At 45.3% G+C, this 13,733-nt stretch overlaps 1 protein-coding gene across 2 annotated transcripts in view; it reads left to right on the top strand.

Moving 5' to 3' along the window:
- The window catches only part of ADAM19 (ADAM metallopeptidase domain 19), a 79,045-nt gene that overhangs the window by 55,973 nt on the left and 9,339 nt on the right, over window positions 1-13,733 (top strand). For both annotated transcript variants that reach the window (XM_032403620.1, XM_032403619.1), the window contains exons 12-20: window positions 1,356-1,533; window positions 4,138-4,227; window positions 7,186-7,381; window positions 8,696-8,804; window positions 10,114-10,318; window positions 11,058-11,135; window positions 11,249-11,357; window positions 12,415-12,559; window positions 13,401-13,485. In XM_032403620.1, the coding sequence (XP_032259511.1) occupies window positions 1,356-1,533; window positions 4,138-4,227; window positions 7,186-7,381; window positions 8,696-8,804; window positions 10,114-10,318; window positions 11,058-11,135; window positions 11,249-11,357; window positions 12,415-12,559; window positions 13,401-13,485 (1,195 nt within the window). The remainder of the gene's footprint in view (window positions 1-1,355; window positions 1,534-4,137; window positions 4,228-7,185; window positions 7,382-8,695; window positions 8,805-10,113; window positions 10,319-11,057; window positions 11,136-11,248; window positions 11,358-12,414; window positions 12,560-13,400; window positions 13,486-13,733) is intronic.

The following is a 13,733-nucleotide window of genomic DNA, read 5'->3' as shown; positions in this document are numbered from 1 at the left end:
TCAAAGTTCTGATGTAGCCTACACAACAAGGAAAAGGACAGGGAGCAACGATGCCCACATAGTGACTCCTCAGGGAATTTACAGGTTGCATTTACCGTGAGGAACAAGAAAAGCCAGCTACGTCTTACTGTATCTGTGACGGGTTTTTTAACCAGAGCCTTTGAAAGAAATTCTGGTAACAGCCACAACTCTTAGTCACAACTCTTAATATTTAGTATCTGAACTCATATAGCAGAGAGCATTGGGTTCTTCCAAGACTTGAGTCACTCTTTGGAAGGAATCATGGTAGGAATTTGTGTTCCCTCTACTCCAAACCATTAGAGCCTGCTTATGCTTCTCAGGGAATGCTGTTTCAGTGTCTCTAAGAGGAAATGCAACTTTCTTGGGGTTCCAGTGTCCAGTGTTTGTTCATCGCTTCTTGGCTGTGGCATAGATAGGATGATGTTGACATGCAGGATACAACTCCATGGGTCATGCTCAAATCCCTAAGAGCTCACAGTTAAGTCCATCCTTTTCTCTCTCAATCTGAAAAGCATATTTATAGTCATATGGTTGAGAGTTATATTAAGTAATACTCCATTTTGTTTTTAAACTATAAGCAAATATAAACTACTAAAGTAGCTTAAAAATTGTTGGCCACAAATTCCTTGTGACAGACCTAACAACTGTAAGGGACCCTCCAGTGTTTAACTTTAGTTGGTTTAGAGCATTGGGAAGAGGATAACTCTTCCTTTATAGACCCAAATTGTGGTACTGACCTGCTGTTAGAGAATGTATGACTTCTGATTCTTTTTTTCCAATAGTAAAACTCAGGACCTTTCATAATCTTATGATAAAACTATGCATCTGTGAATTGCTGGTTGAGTTTGGAGTGCTGCCTGTATCCTTAGAATAGAGGTCATAAGATTCCTGGCCCAATGAAGAAATTAAACCCATGATCTTGGCTTCCTTTTTTTTTTTGGCCTGTTCTTCTGTTCCAAGAAAATCTCCATCTAATATCAGCTTCAGGAAAAGTTTGGGTTGGCTAGTATTTTATTCAGCTCTAAAACTCAGGAAACCTATTTTAACATATTCAATTACCCTTTATTTATTGCACCCTTTCCTACAAAGGGCAAGAATTGCTGCTTCTGATTCTCAAATACCTCCTCCATGCACAGTGAGGGAGAAAAGAACATAATGGGGTGCTTAGAAAGAATTGTAAGATAATGTATCAATGATGTTCTAGTGGGACAGAAAGTGTGTGCATGGGACTGTGGGGGTCTGAGTCCAGGTGGAATCAGCCTCGGCAGGATTGAGACTGTTCTGGCTGCTTGATGCTCAGATTACCAACTAACTCTAACCTTACTCCCTGCCAGGCATCCCTTTCCAAGAGTGTTCAATGGATGCAACAGGAAGGAGCTGGACAGGTATCTGCAGTCAGGCGGTGGGATGTGTCTCTCCAATATGCCAGACACCAGGACGCTCTATGGAGGCCGGAGATGTGGGAATGGGTACCTGGAAGATGGGGAAGAATGTGACTGTGGGGAGGAAGAGGTAAGGTGTCATGGTAGTGCTAGTGGGAAGGGAAGAATGGGCACTGGTTTCAAATCTTAGAGTCAAAGAGAATGCAACTGAATACTTCTTAGTCTTAGGCATTTCCCACATACACATGGCTATCAAAGACCCCATCACAAATCAGATGTGGAGAGTAAGCCTTCAATATGGACCATTTTTGCAGACTCTTTCAGTTTGAGGTTGGCACTGTTGGTGTCCAGGTCAGGGTGGAGTTCTCTTTGGGAGTTTCTCGTCTAACCAAAACCCATCATCTCTTCCCCAGTGGAGTTACAGATGGCTTCCTTGGTCCTCCAGCTGCACGGAGTTTATTCCGGAGGCCACACAGCTGGATATATGAACTTGAACCTGGGCCTTGAGGAGGCTTAAAATAACAAGCTTGGGCTATTTAGGCTGGAGAAGAGATGATTGAAAGAGGATGTAGGAAGTACTGTTAGGTCTGGAAAGGGCACCTACAGGAAGAATGAACAGAACTGTTTGTGTTCAAGCTGCTTTCCTTCCTTCTGATCTTCAAAATGAGTGGTGGGCATGCAACATAGCGCTGTCATCTTTGGCAGATGTGTGTTGTTCTGCAAAAAGCAGAACTGGATAGTTTCATGTCTATTTTCTGAAGGATGAAATATGTACGTTAACATATGCAAAACAGTCAACTGTGTGAAGGGGAGACTGAGGGTATGTATAAGACTATTTGATTTTAAAACCTTCTATATGGTTTGATTTTTGTTTTTTGTTTTTGTTTTGTTTTGTTTTTGAGAGAGAGAGAGAGCAGGGGAGGAGCAGGGGGAAAGGGAGAGAGAGAGTCTTAAGCAGGCTCCATGCTCAGTGCAGAGCCCGACGCAGAGCTTGATCTCACGACCCTGAGGTCGTGACCTGAGCCAAAATCAAGAGTGGGCTGCTCAACTGACTGAGCCACCCAGGCACCCCTGATCTTTGTCTTTAATGTCAGCACCTAACTTTCATAATAAAACAAAAACTAGTGAAAGGTTCTGCCTCCCCCACCACCATGAATTCAGAGAGATCAGTCCAGACTCAAGAGAAAGGAGAGAGTTGTCCCCTCTTACCATGGAGGGTCTAGTGGAGTTGAGGAGCAGTCCATGAGTGGGCTCAGCCAGTTGGCTTATGTTCAGCAAATATTTAGTGAGTGTGGGGCACTATGTTGGGTGCTAGGGATAGGATGGATAGCAAAAATAGACATGGTTCCTGTCCTTGTGGAGCATATTATCTCCTGGGGGAAACACACAGTAGCCAAATAATTGCAGAAGTGTATGAGCACAATCTGTGGTAAAGGCTTAGGAGGGCCAATGATACGTGCTATGAACATTTGCAGTGTGAGGTGGGAGTGTGACTTCCGACCCCATATCTGCAGGCGAAATTGTGAGTTACTGAGGAGCACAAGGAGAGAAAGCACATTTCAGCTAGAGGAGAAGCCACACCCTGAAGTGGGAGGAAACATGGTCTGCCTGGAGCCTAGGACAGTGGGAGATTAATGGAAGGAAAGTGTCCTTTTCCTTCTCTTAGGGGAAACAAGTGGATGGGCATCGTAGTCGGGCATGCAATGTGTCTCTCCAACAGACCAGATCTGGGCAGTTAAGGTTAGGATATGGTTCATAAGCTTGGGCAGGCCGCAGGCAGACATGGCTTGAATTCAGCTTCAGCACTTGCTGCGTGTGTGCCTTGACCAGCATAGGACTTGTCTGAGCTCCATTTCCCTATCTGTGAAATGGGAATAATTGTGCCTCACAAGGCTGTGATGGACCTATGCATGGGGCCTGGCACATTGTCAAGACATGGTTTAGGATAGGCCTATGAATATAGTAGGAGTGTGATAAGGACACTCAGAGTCATGGGGGGGGGGCGTCTCTCATCATCTTTTGAAATCTCATGCTGTACATCAGCAAGTCAGGACCCATAAGGCAAGAAGAAGAGAGGGGAGCATGGAACCCCTAAAGACCTTCTGTTCCAAAAAGGTCCAGGCCAGTGAAGGGTGAGGAAGAGCAGCAGATGGTGAGAGCAGAACTTCTGAACTCAGAAGTTATTCCAGCCTGGACTTTGCTTTTGATGGCCTTTTCTTATGGGATAAAAGGCCCAGAGTGTAGAAGACATGGTCTCTGGACGTTCTATTGATAGGGCTGAGAAAAACAAATCCCAGAACTCTTCTATAGTGTAATATTATGCTAAACATCATGTTTTTGAAGAATATGGGATTGCAGGGAGAAACATACATATTAGATTAAATTAAAAAGCAGTGTGGATACTATGATTTTGTAAAATAAGTATGTGTCTATATATGTGAAAGGGAAAACGCCTGGGTAAATAGTCACACTCAACATGTAGTTGTGTTTATGTTGTGATGTGACTGGTGATTGTGCTTTTATATGTTTTCTGTGATAAATATACATGACCTTCATGATAAACCTACAAAGCGAATTTTTTGGTAAAGATTTTCTGGGGAGCTTGGGCCCCAGGGGCCTGTGGGGCAGGGGTGGGGAAGTGTGGGAGGCGGGTGAAGGGCTTCCCCCCGCCCCGAGTCCTGTCTCCCTGCTCTGCTGCCCCAGGAGCCTATGACCATACCCTCTGCCTCTGCAGGAATGTGAGAACCCATGCTGTAATGCCTCGAATTGCACCCTGAAGGAAGGGGCTGAGTGTGCCCATGGCGCCTGCTGTCACCGGTGTAAGGTAAGAGGCCCTTTTCCCACCCCACCCCCCCAGAACCCCAGGGTTCTGACCTGACAGCCCAGTGCTCTGCTGGGGGCTGATGGCTGAGATTCAGCCTCCATCCCTCTGGGAAGTGATGGCGGCAAAGTTTCAGAAACATGCAGCTGGGCCGGCCCCTCAGACAGAGTTTACTATTTCCTATATTATGCCTCACTGGCTTCAAATCATCCTAGAGGGCTGTGCCACCTGGAAGATGGAAGACTGACTTTATTTATTTATTTATTAAAATTTTATTTTATTTCATTTAAATTCAATTAATTAACATACAGTGTGTTATTAGTTTCAGAGGTAGAGTTCAGTGATTCATCAGTTGCATAAAAAAAAAAAACACCCAGTGCTTATTACATCACTTGCCCTCCTTAATGCCCATCATCCATTTACCCCACCTCCCCACCCACCTTCCCTCCAGCAACCCTCGGTTTGTTTCACAGAGTCCCTTATGGTTTGTCTCCCTCTCTGATTTTTTTTTTTTTTTTTTAAGAAGTGTCCAGAGAGAGTAGGCTTGATTTTATTTGGAGTTCATAATAATAATCGTCATAATTTTGACTAATATTAATGGACTTCTTCTTATTAGATGCCAGGCACTATGCAGAGAATTTTATATATATTAGCTCATTCAATCCTCGCAACAGTCCCATGAGATGTATATTAACATCCTCACTTTAAGAGGAGTAAACTGGGGCTCGGCGGGGATAGGACCACACAGCCGGGAGGGGGCTGAACCACGTTTGCCTGCCTCTGGAGCCTACAGTCCTAGTATTGAGGTGGAAGATATTGCTACTAATCTTACTATAGCTTCACAACCTCTTATCTATAATTCTGAAATTCAGAAAATTCTAAAAACTGGAAAAAAAATTCTTATTTGGTGGCAAATCTTACCGGAATTGACATAATGATATTCTTTTTTTAAAAAGATACACTTAACAGGTGGGAGCCAGGGCTTTGTTTTGTGGTTGTGTTTGTTGTTATTGCCGTTTGTTTGCCTAGTTCTCACTCTGGCTCTAACCATTCTATGTAGACTTGGCCAAATTAATGGAACTTTTGTTCCATACTGGTGAGATAAATATTTGTTGCACAAATAAATCAATGAACAAACCTGAGATTGATCTTTGCTACATGACCTTGGCTGATCAATTTGATCTCTATGCCTCTATTTCTTTGTCTCATGAATTAATCTAAACAAACTCTAAGATTAAAAAATAATAATAATAAATAAATAAAATAAAATACACACTTAAAGTGAATATTTCTGTTTTGTTGCAGAAAAATTAATGTGTTTGATTATAAAGTATAACCCCAGGCCTCGCTGGGGGGGTCATATAATATACATATGTAATGTATGAATGTATATACATACACATGTATGTACATATATGTAATGTCTACTTTCTGAAATCTGAAAAGTCTGAAGCCCATCTGGCCGCAAAGTTTTGGTAGGAATTGTGGACCTATGCTTCCATCTGCCACTTGCTAAGTGCTCATTATGTGCTAGATACTGTTCAAGTGCTCTGTTTGAACGCAGTCCTTGTAACAATCCCATGAGAAGGTTATTACTCTGTGCTAACCCAGAGAGGTTAAGTAGCTGCTCCAGGCCCCACTGCTGGTTAAGGAGCTGGGATTTGAACCCAGGCAGACTGGCTCCAGGTGTGTCCTTTGGTGGTAGAGATGCATCCTGCGTCTTCCTCCTCCACACATGGCCAGTGCCCACCCTTGCAACTGAGGCTCCATGCTTTTAGCAAGCTGCTCAGATGGGCCCATTCTCTGCCTTCTCTCCTGGGAAGGCCTTGTAGGTGGTATGGGGTCACCTGGGAGTAGGGACAGCACTATTCTCAGATGTAGCTTTCCTTACAGGCCTGGGGAAACTCACCATCTGGTTTCACTCTAGGGTAGACTTGGCATCTCCCCGTGGAGGTTGTGCCCGGTGGGGTCCTTTTAGGCTTCGACCGTGGCCTGAGAATAAGCATGGACAATGTCCATTCAGTTTGGGTCTCAGAAAGGATCCTCTGGAGAGAAGTGTGTGCAGAGACATGAGGCTTGGAGTCTGAAACCTTCAGTTCAAGCCCTGGTAGTGTGATTTGGGGCAGCCTACTAACCATCTGAGTCTAGGTTCCTTATCTGTAAAATGGGAAGAGTGTTAATAACACTGACCACCCAGAGAGACTGGAAGACTCAAACGGGAAACTTAGTCTTTACCATTCCCCACTGTTGTGCTATTGATCAGGTTATTTTTATCTCCAGAAAGAGGCAAATAACAGCATCTGCCTCGTGGATATTGTGAGGCTCACATGGGATCAGTATGTGTAGCTTAGCCCAGTGCTTGGCTCAGTAATGGGGATATATTATTGCTCAAGTGCTTTGTAAATTCAGGGGTGTTGTGTGAATAGTGTGTATGTGTGTATGTGCACGCACATTTGTGTGTATATATATTAGTGGGCCTGGCTCTTTAGCCACTTACTGGCCAGCAGACTTCCGATACCTTGCTTAACCTCTTCTGCCTCAGGTTTCATCATCTGTAAAATAGGGATAATTATATATTACTTAGAACTCTCTTGAAAAGTAAATGAGGTAATATTTGTACCAGGCATTAAGTGGGAGCTCCGTAAAAGTAGCCATTATTACTAAAGCACTTAGTAAACTATAAATTGTTGCATAAATATTATTCTTACCTACTTCTTAAAACGGCTAAGAAGAGGAAATGAGTTAGCATTTGTGAAAACACCTTGAAAACCTCTAAGTCATTATTCATATTAGAAGGCTAATGATGGTTTAAGCTAATGAGGCCATGCAAAATAGCGGTCCCCGGAATACTGGAAATGGGAAACTCTGTTCCACAAGAGGGATGCCCACGAGACCTTTGCTGGTAGGGTCGAGGGCATGCGGGAGATTGACTGTTTTTTCCCTCTTGTTCTCTCGGTTCAGCTGCTGGCCCCTGGGACCCTGTGCCGTGAGCAGGCACGGCAGTGCGACCTCCCAGAATTCTGCACGGGCAAGTCTCCCCATTGCCCCACCAACTTCTACCAGATGGACGGCACCCCCTGTGAGGGTGGCCAGGCCTACTGCTACAATGGCATGTGCCTCACCTACCAGGAGCAGTGCCAGCAGCTGTGGGGGCCTGGTAAGTACTCTCCTACAGAATGGCCCTCCTCCTGCCCCACCATTTCCAAGCCAACCTCCCCCTGCAGGCCCTTGGCATAGCTTAGATCCTTGGCTTCCAAATGGCATCTCTAGATACTACCTTTCTACTTCCCCTTGACTCAGGGTAGACCTTCAGAGAGACACAGTGAGCAGTATTCTTACCAGTTCCTTGATGCTTTAAATCCTCACAGTGGGTAAACGGATAAGAGTAATCCAACAGAAAAATGGGTAGAGCATGGAGACGGAAAAGGAAATACAGATGACCCTTAGCTGTGAAAAGATCTTTAACCTCACTCATTAAGTGGAAGCAAATTAGAACTACTATGAGATGGGATTTCTCATGTATCAGACTGGCAAAGACTGCAAAGTTAATGTAATAACAATTATAATACCATAACTGTAACAGTAAGAGTGGTAATAATGTAGTGTGGAGAATGTGGGGAACCATATAGGTACAACCCCTATGGAAAGCGATTTGAAGATATCAAAATTCATGGGAGCTTCTCACTGGACCCATCCATTCCACTAGTTAGGAGTGTACCCTACTCTTCTATTTACACATGTATGTGAAGACAGATTTATAAGGATACTGTAGCAGTGTTAGTGATAGCAATAGCAACCTAGATAGCCTTCAGTAGGGACTGATTAAATTAATCCTGGTACACCCATGTCGTGGACCCCTCTGCAGCCGAGTAAAAAAAGGAGGAAACTCTGTATGTACTGAATAAAACTATCTCCTACAATAAATTAAGTGAATAATGCAAGATGCAGAACAGTGAATAGGATTGCTGCCATTCTTTATTAGATTATCTCTAGAAGATACACAAGAATTGTATCTAGAAGATAGAGAGATACAGTTACCTTTTGAAGATACATTGTTAGTTGTGACTGCTTCTCCAGGTTGTGAGGAAGTAGGAACTGGAATGGCTACTTAGAAAAATAAAGACATACTTTATTTCCTTAAAATTTTGTGCATGTATTACCTATTTTAAAATCTGAAATGGGACACGACTTTTTCATTACAGTGAAGGCTGAGCAAACAAACCACCCATAGATATAATACCTCAATAAGGTATAAAGAACTGATATAAAAGCTTTTTCTGTGAGTAGGTCTTGATGAGAAGTTGGGGGTGGAATAACCTGATGGGGGTACAGAAAGAAAAAGCTGACCATTCCCTCCCCCAAAAACGTTCTTAACCTCATGACTTTACCAAGGGCTAGCTTTGCACTTCGGGAGCTTCTGACCTTTCCTAAAGTTGGCTAGTGTGCTGATAAATGTTTCTTGCCCACCCAGGAGCCCGGCCTGCTCCTGATCTCTGCTTCGAGAAGGTGAATGTGGCAGGGGACACCTTTGGAAACTGTGGGAAGGACATGAATGGGGAACACAAGAAGTGCAACATGAGGTGATGACCATAGGGCTAACCCCATAAGATGAAGTGTGACAGGGCAGTTTCTGCTCTGTCCTTACTCCCGCCCAGCTCAGCAGCCTGGGCCTTTAAATAAATTGTCAGAGTCAGTCACCTATTCCAGGCCCATTGTTAGACAATGTACCATTCAGTCTCGGGAAGTCAGAGGGTGGGTGTGGATGGCAATGCTTCCCAGAAAGCTGCCACACTTCCTTTTGGGACCTTACAGTTGGGCAGAGAATCAGTTCTCTTGGGTCATTTCTGTGGGATGCTAATTATACCCTCACCTGAATAGCCTGTCATTCACTCATTCATTCATTCATTCATTTCAACCAGCCATCCACCCATCCATCCATCTATTCATCCACCCATCCACCCACCCACCTATCTACTATCTGTTGAGCGTTTGCCATATGCCAGATATGATGGTGAGTACACAGGACTTTTAGTTAACAATACCATGTGATACCAGAACTGAGGCGAGAGCCACCCAACCTGGTCTTAGTGGGTCAAGGTGATGTCCCAAGGGAAGTTAAGTCTAGACTGAGATCTGGAGAAATTATCTAGTTGAGCAGAACGGGGAATGTTGTGGGTACACGGGAGAGTAGATAGATGAGTAGAGAAAAACTGGTGGCAGGAGGAGTTGAAAACAGTTTGATTTAGTTAAAGTATGATGTTGGGGTACAGTCGAGGGGGAGCTGCTGAGAAATGAGCCTGGACAGCTGAGCAGGGACCAGATCATGAAAAGCCATGAAGGCACGACTAGGCCAGTTGGACTTTGGCTGAGAGGAGTTTGGAAATCAGACTCCAGTGGGGGCAAGACAGGAAGCAGGGAGATCCGACTCTTGGTGTCCAAGTAAAGAAGGGTGGTGATATGGTTTAGGGTTAATGTATACGAGGGAAGATTGACAGAGCTCAAAAATCACTTGAACCCAGGAGCGAGGGCGAATGGGGCGTTGGGGCTGACCCCAGGCTTCTGGCTGCAGCCCCTGGGTGCATGGGGGGGGCGGCTGGAGCATAAGGGGGCAGTTGCTCAGGTCAGGCAGTTGTCCTTGCAGTAAAGAGGACTTCCTCAAGCTTGTTCTCTGGCCTAGATCTACCTGGGGACAAGGATCGTATTTCCTGTCCCAAGTCCAGTTTCACATGAGATCTCTCCTGCTGGATCCCTAGAGCACACTCACGGCTCCCTGGCCCCTCTCCCTTCTGAACCTGCTCTCCTGGTCGAGAAAGACTGAGGCTCTTCTGTGCCCCAACTCTTCCCCTGCCTCTGATTCCACCTCCTTTTCTCTCTCTCTCTCTGGCTCAGAGATGCCAAGTGTGGGAAGATCCAGTGTCAGAGTTCTGAGGCCCGGCCGCTGGAGTCCAACGCAGTACCCATCGACACCACCATCATCTTGAATGGGCGGCAGATCCGGTGCCGGGGCACCCATGTCTACCGTGGTCCTGAGGAGGAGGGGGACATGCTGGACCCAGGCCTGGTGATGACCGGGACCAAGTGTGGCTACAACCATGTGAGTCCCTGCCTCACTCAGGGGAGAGGGGAGTGACTGACAAATGTGAGCTCTGGAGGCAAGGTGTCCGGGCTCCAATCCCACCTTTGCAGCCTCCCCAAGCCTCAGTGGCTTCCTTTATAAAGCATGTTAGCAATAGCATGACCCACCCCATAGAATTGTCATAAGGATTGCATGAGAGGATCCCTGTAAACCACTTAGAGGGACTAGCTGTTATCACTTTTGTCCTCATCATAAATTATTATATGATTTATGAAATGGACTAGACTCTAGTCCAGAAGCCTGGGGAAACTAAGGGCACCTATCTCAGAGTTAACTGAAAACAAAATTATAAAAAACATGTGAAGCGCTTGGTATAGGACCTGGTGCAGAGTTGACTGCTGTCACCATCATTATTTTTAAGGATAATATTAAAATTAGTGCATGTTAATATATAGCGAAGTAACAAACATATAACCAACACATTAATATAGAATGTAATAACATATTTATTATATTAATATAATGTTTTAATAATATAGTGTTTGTTATTTTCTCCCCGGGGACAAAAGGAATAGCAGAATTTAGTTAACTATCATCCTGTCCTGGCTTTTTAGGCCATTTTTAGTTTTTCACTGTAATAAATACCTAAACGGAGTTGCATTTCTGAGTCCTGTATGTTCTAAGTGTAAAACCCAGCCTCCTGATGGCTACCCAGTGTCCCTTCCGTTGGACTGACAGTTTGGTTTCCTCACTACAGATTTGCTTCGAGGGGCAGTGCAGGAACACCTCCTTCTTTGAAACGGAAGGCTGCGGGAAGAAGTGCAATGGCCACGGGGTGCGTGTGCCTGGGGTTCTGGGGCTCCTCTGCACTGATATCCGCGGGGACAGGCCCCGTGGGGGACCGCAGCCCTCTGGGCTGCTGACCCTCATGCCCTTCCCTTGCTCCAGGTCTGCAACAACAACCAGAACTGTCACTGCTTCCGGGGCTGGGCCCCGCCCTTTTGCAACACACCCGGCCAGGGGGGCAGCATCGACAGTGGGCCCATGCCCCCTGACGGTGAGTGTCTGGCCTGCGCAGGGGCTCTGCCCACTTTTGTGAGGAGGGCTGGATGACATGGTGTAGACAAAGAGTGAGTCCGCTCCATTATCCTGATTTTGTAGATGAGGGGAAAAAAGGGGAGGAGGGGGATCTAAGCGGGAGAGCCGCTGAGGCTGCCTGGCTGGTGTGGGGCTTATCTCAGTTGCTCTTTCTCTTATCATTTCTACTGAGGAGGGTGACACTCCTTGGGTGAGGGAGAGATTAAGAGAAATCATGGGTTATTGAATAATCTCATCTAGTTTTGGGCAGTGGGGTGGTGACCAGTCCTTCTCAGCCACATAAAAAGAATCATGAACCTGGGGCACATTATAGTGGTTCAGATCCCTTAGATGAGCTAAAGCTTAAGATGGAGAAACAGACATGTGGAAAAATTTACAGTTTTTAGTGTAAATCATGGAGATTCTAGCCCTTTGGTTTCCAAGCTTTTTTTCTTTTCTTTTTTTAAGAGCAAAGTACTTTTATTTGAATGAAATCTTTTAGAGAAGAAACCCCAATATATAAAACAGATAAAAGTAGTGTGTCACTGGTATATATATATTTTGTACATTTAAATTTGTAATTTGTGAGAACACTGAGGCAGCTTTGATGAAACCAAATACGAAACTGTGGATTATTTGTGAGACTTCTAGTCTTAGATCAGTCTCAGCCTCCCAGCATTTTAGGTTGGTTGCTTTGTGTCCAGAAAAATCATAATTGGGCTGAAAACTAGTGGTAAGTAATAATAAAACTTGAGCTCCTTGTCTCAAAAGGGACTCTTCAATTAAACAGAAGTGGCTGGAGAAGCTTCATTGTGAGGTCTGCACAAAGCAAATTGACCTGACTGTTTAAGCTAATATTAGTGGTTTCCCAGTGGTTTCCTAATGTGTGGGTTTCATTATACTTCTTAAGTTAAAATAAATAACACAAATTAAACGTAAATCAAATATCTGAAGAAGAATCAGGAATAGAGTGTTTGAACTCCACTGCTGCAGCCCCAACAGCTCTGACTTTCTCACCTGGGTTCTGCTTCTGGAAGGTGTTGGTCCTATGATAGCCGGAGTGTTTACGGCCGTGTTTGTGTTGGTGGTCCTTATGCTGATCTGCTACTGCTGCAAACAGAACAACAAACTAGGCCAACTCAAGCCCTTAGTCCTCCCTTCCAAACTGAGGCAACAGTTCAGGTATGATGGGGTGCCATGAAGGGCTTGGGTCCATTTATGGGTCATAAAGCTTTCTGCAAGCAGAGCATGGTAAAAAACAAAAACAAAAACCTGGTGGTGGTGGTCTAATCAGAGAAGGCAAGTGAGCCATGCATGCCACCATCTTCCCTTCTGCCTTGCTTCACCACCATGGCCCACGTTACTAGCTGGTCTTACTGTAAGTACTCTCTACTGGTGGTCACTTCAGAATCCTCAGCAGAATGCCTCTAACCAATTCAAGTTGGAATACAAAATGAAATCTATTTGCTGTCCTCTTTGTAGTTGTCTGGATTTCCATTTCAAAGAGCAGGAAACTGAGGCAACCCAGATGGACTAACCAGCTTAAGTCAGTCATAGGGTTGCCTGGACATCCCCTCAAGACAAATTCTCCCCCCCCCCCCTCCGCAGCGATTCATTCCTTTGGATCCTGGGGGTGTGTGATTTCTGAGTCCCCTATTAAATTGTGCTTGTTCTGAAGAGCATTTTAAATCCCAAGCCTACCTGGATCTACCAGGGACTTGGTGGATAGCTGGTGCCATCTTTGTGTCTCCTTGAGGGAGAAGGTTCTCAAAGGGGTAAAGGGAAGGTGCTAGGGAAAACTCTGTTTTGTAAGGGCCGCTCTCTTTCCTTGAGAGCTCTCCACTGGCCGTACAGTGTCTCCACACGTAGGGAGCCGGGGTTCAGGGCAACTAATCCCACTTTGTCCAGAGACTTGGGTGGGGGGGATTTAGCTGCTTGCTGGCCATGCTGGGCCAGAGGGAACTCAGGCTCTGACCCTTGATGAACATACCCCCTCATCCTTCTCCCCCATTCTTGTTACTAGTTGTCCCTTCAGGGTGTCTCAGAACAGTGGAACTGGCCACGCCAACCCAACGTTTAAGTTGCAGACGCCCCAGGGCAAGCGAAAGGTAAGGGCTTTGCACCATTGAACTTTGCTGCTTTTCCTTTATCCCCCAGGACCCTGCTGGGTTTTCCTAAGAGCTTCTGTGGGCCTGTGGGATTAGTAATAAAAGGCACTTTCTTGGCTTGAGAGAGATTCTGTTGGTCTGACATCCCCTCATGACTCTAAAGATTATACCTGACCTCTGGGCACCTGGGGCTTTGGCAGGTCAGCACGTCCTCCCTTTGGCCTCTGGCCATCTCAGTGGGACACGCA

This window comes from Phoca vitulina, unplaced genomic scaffold (genome assembly GCF_004348235.1).
Source record: "Phoca vitulina isolate PV1807 unplaced genomic scaffold, GSC_HSeal_1.0 scaffold6, whole genome shotgun sequence".
Classification (NCBI taxonomy): Eukaryota; Metazoa; Chordata; class Mammalia; order Carnivora; family Phocidae; genus Phoca; species Phoca vitulina.
This window is presented reverse-complemented; position numbering and strand designations above follow the sequence as displayed.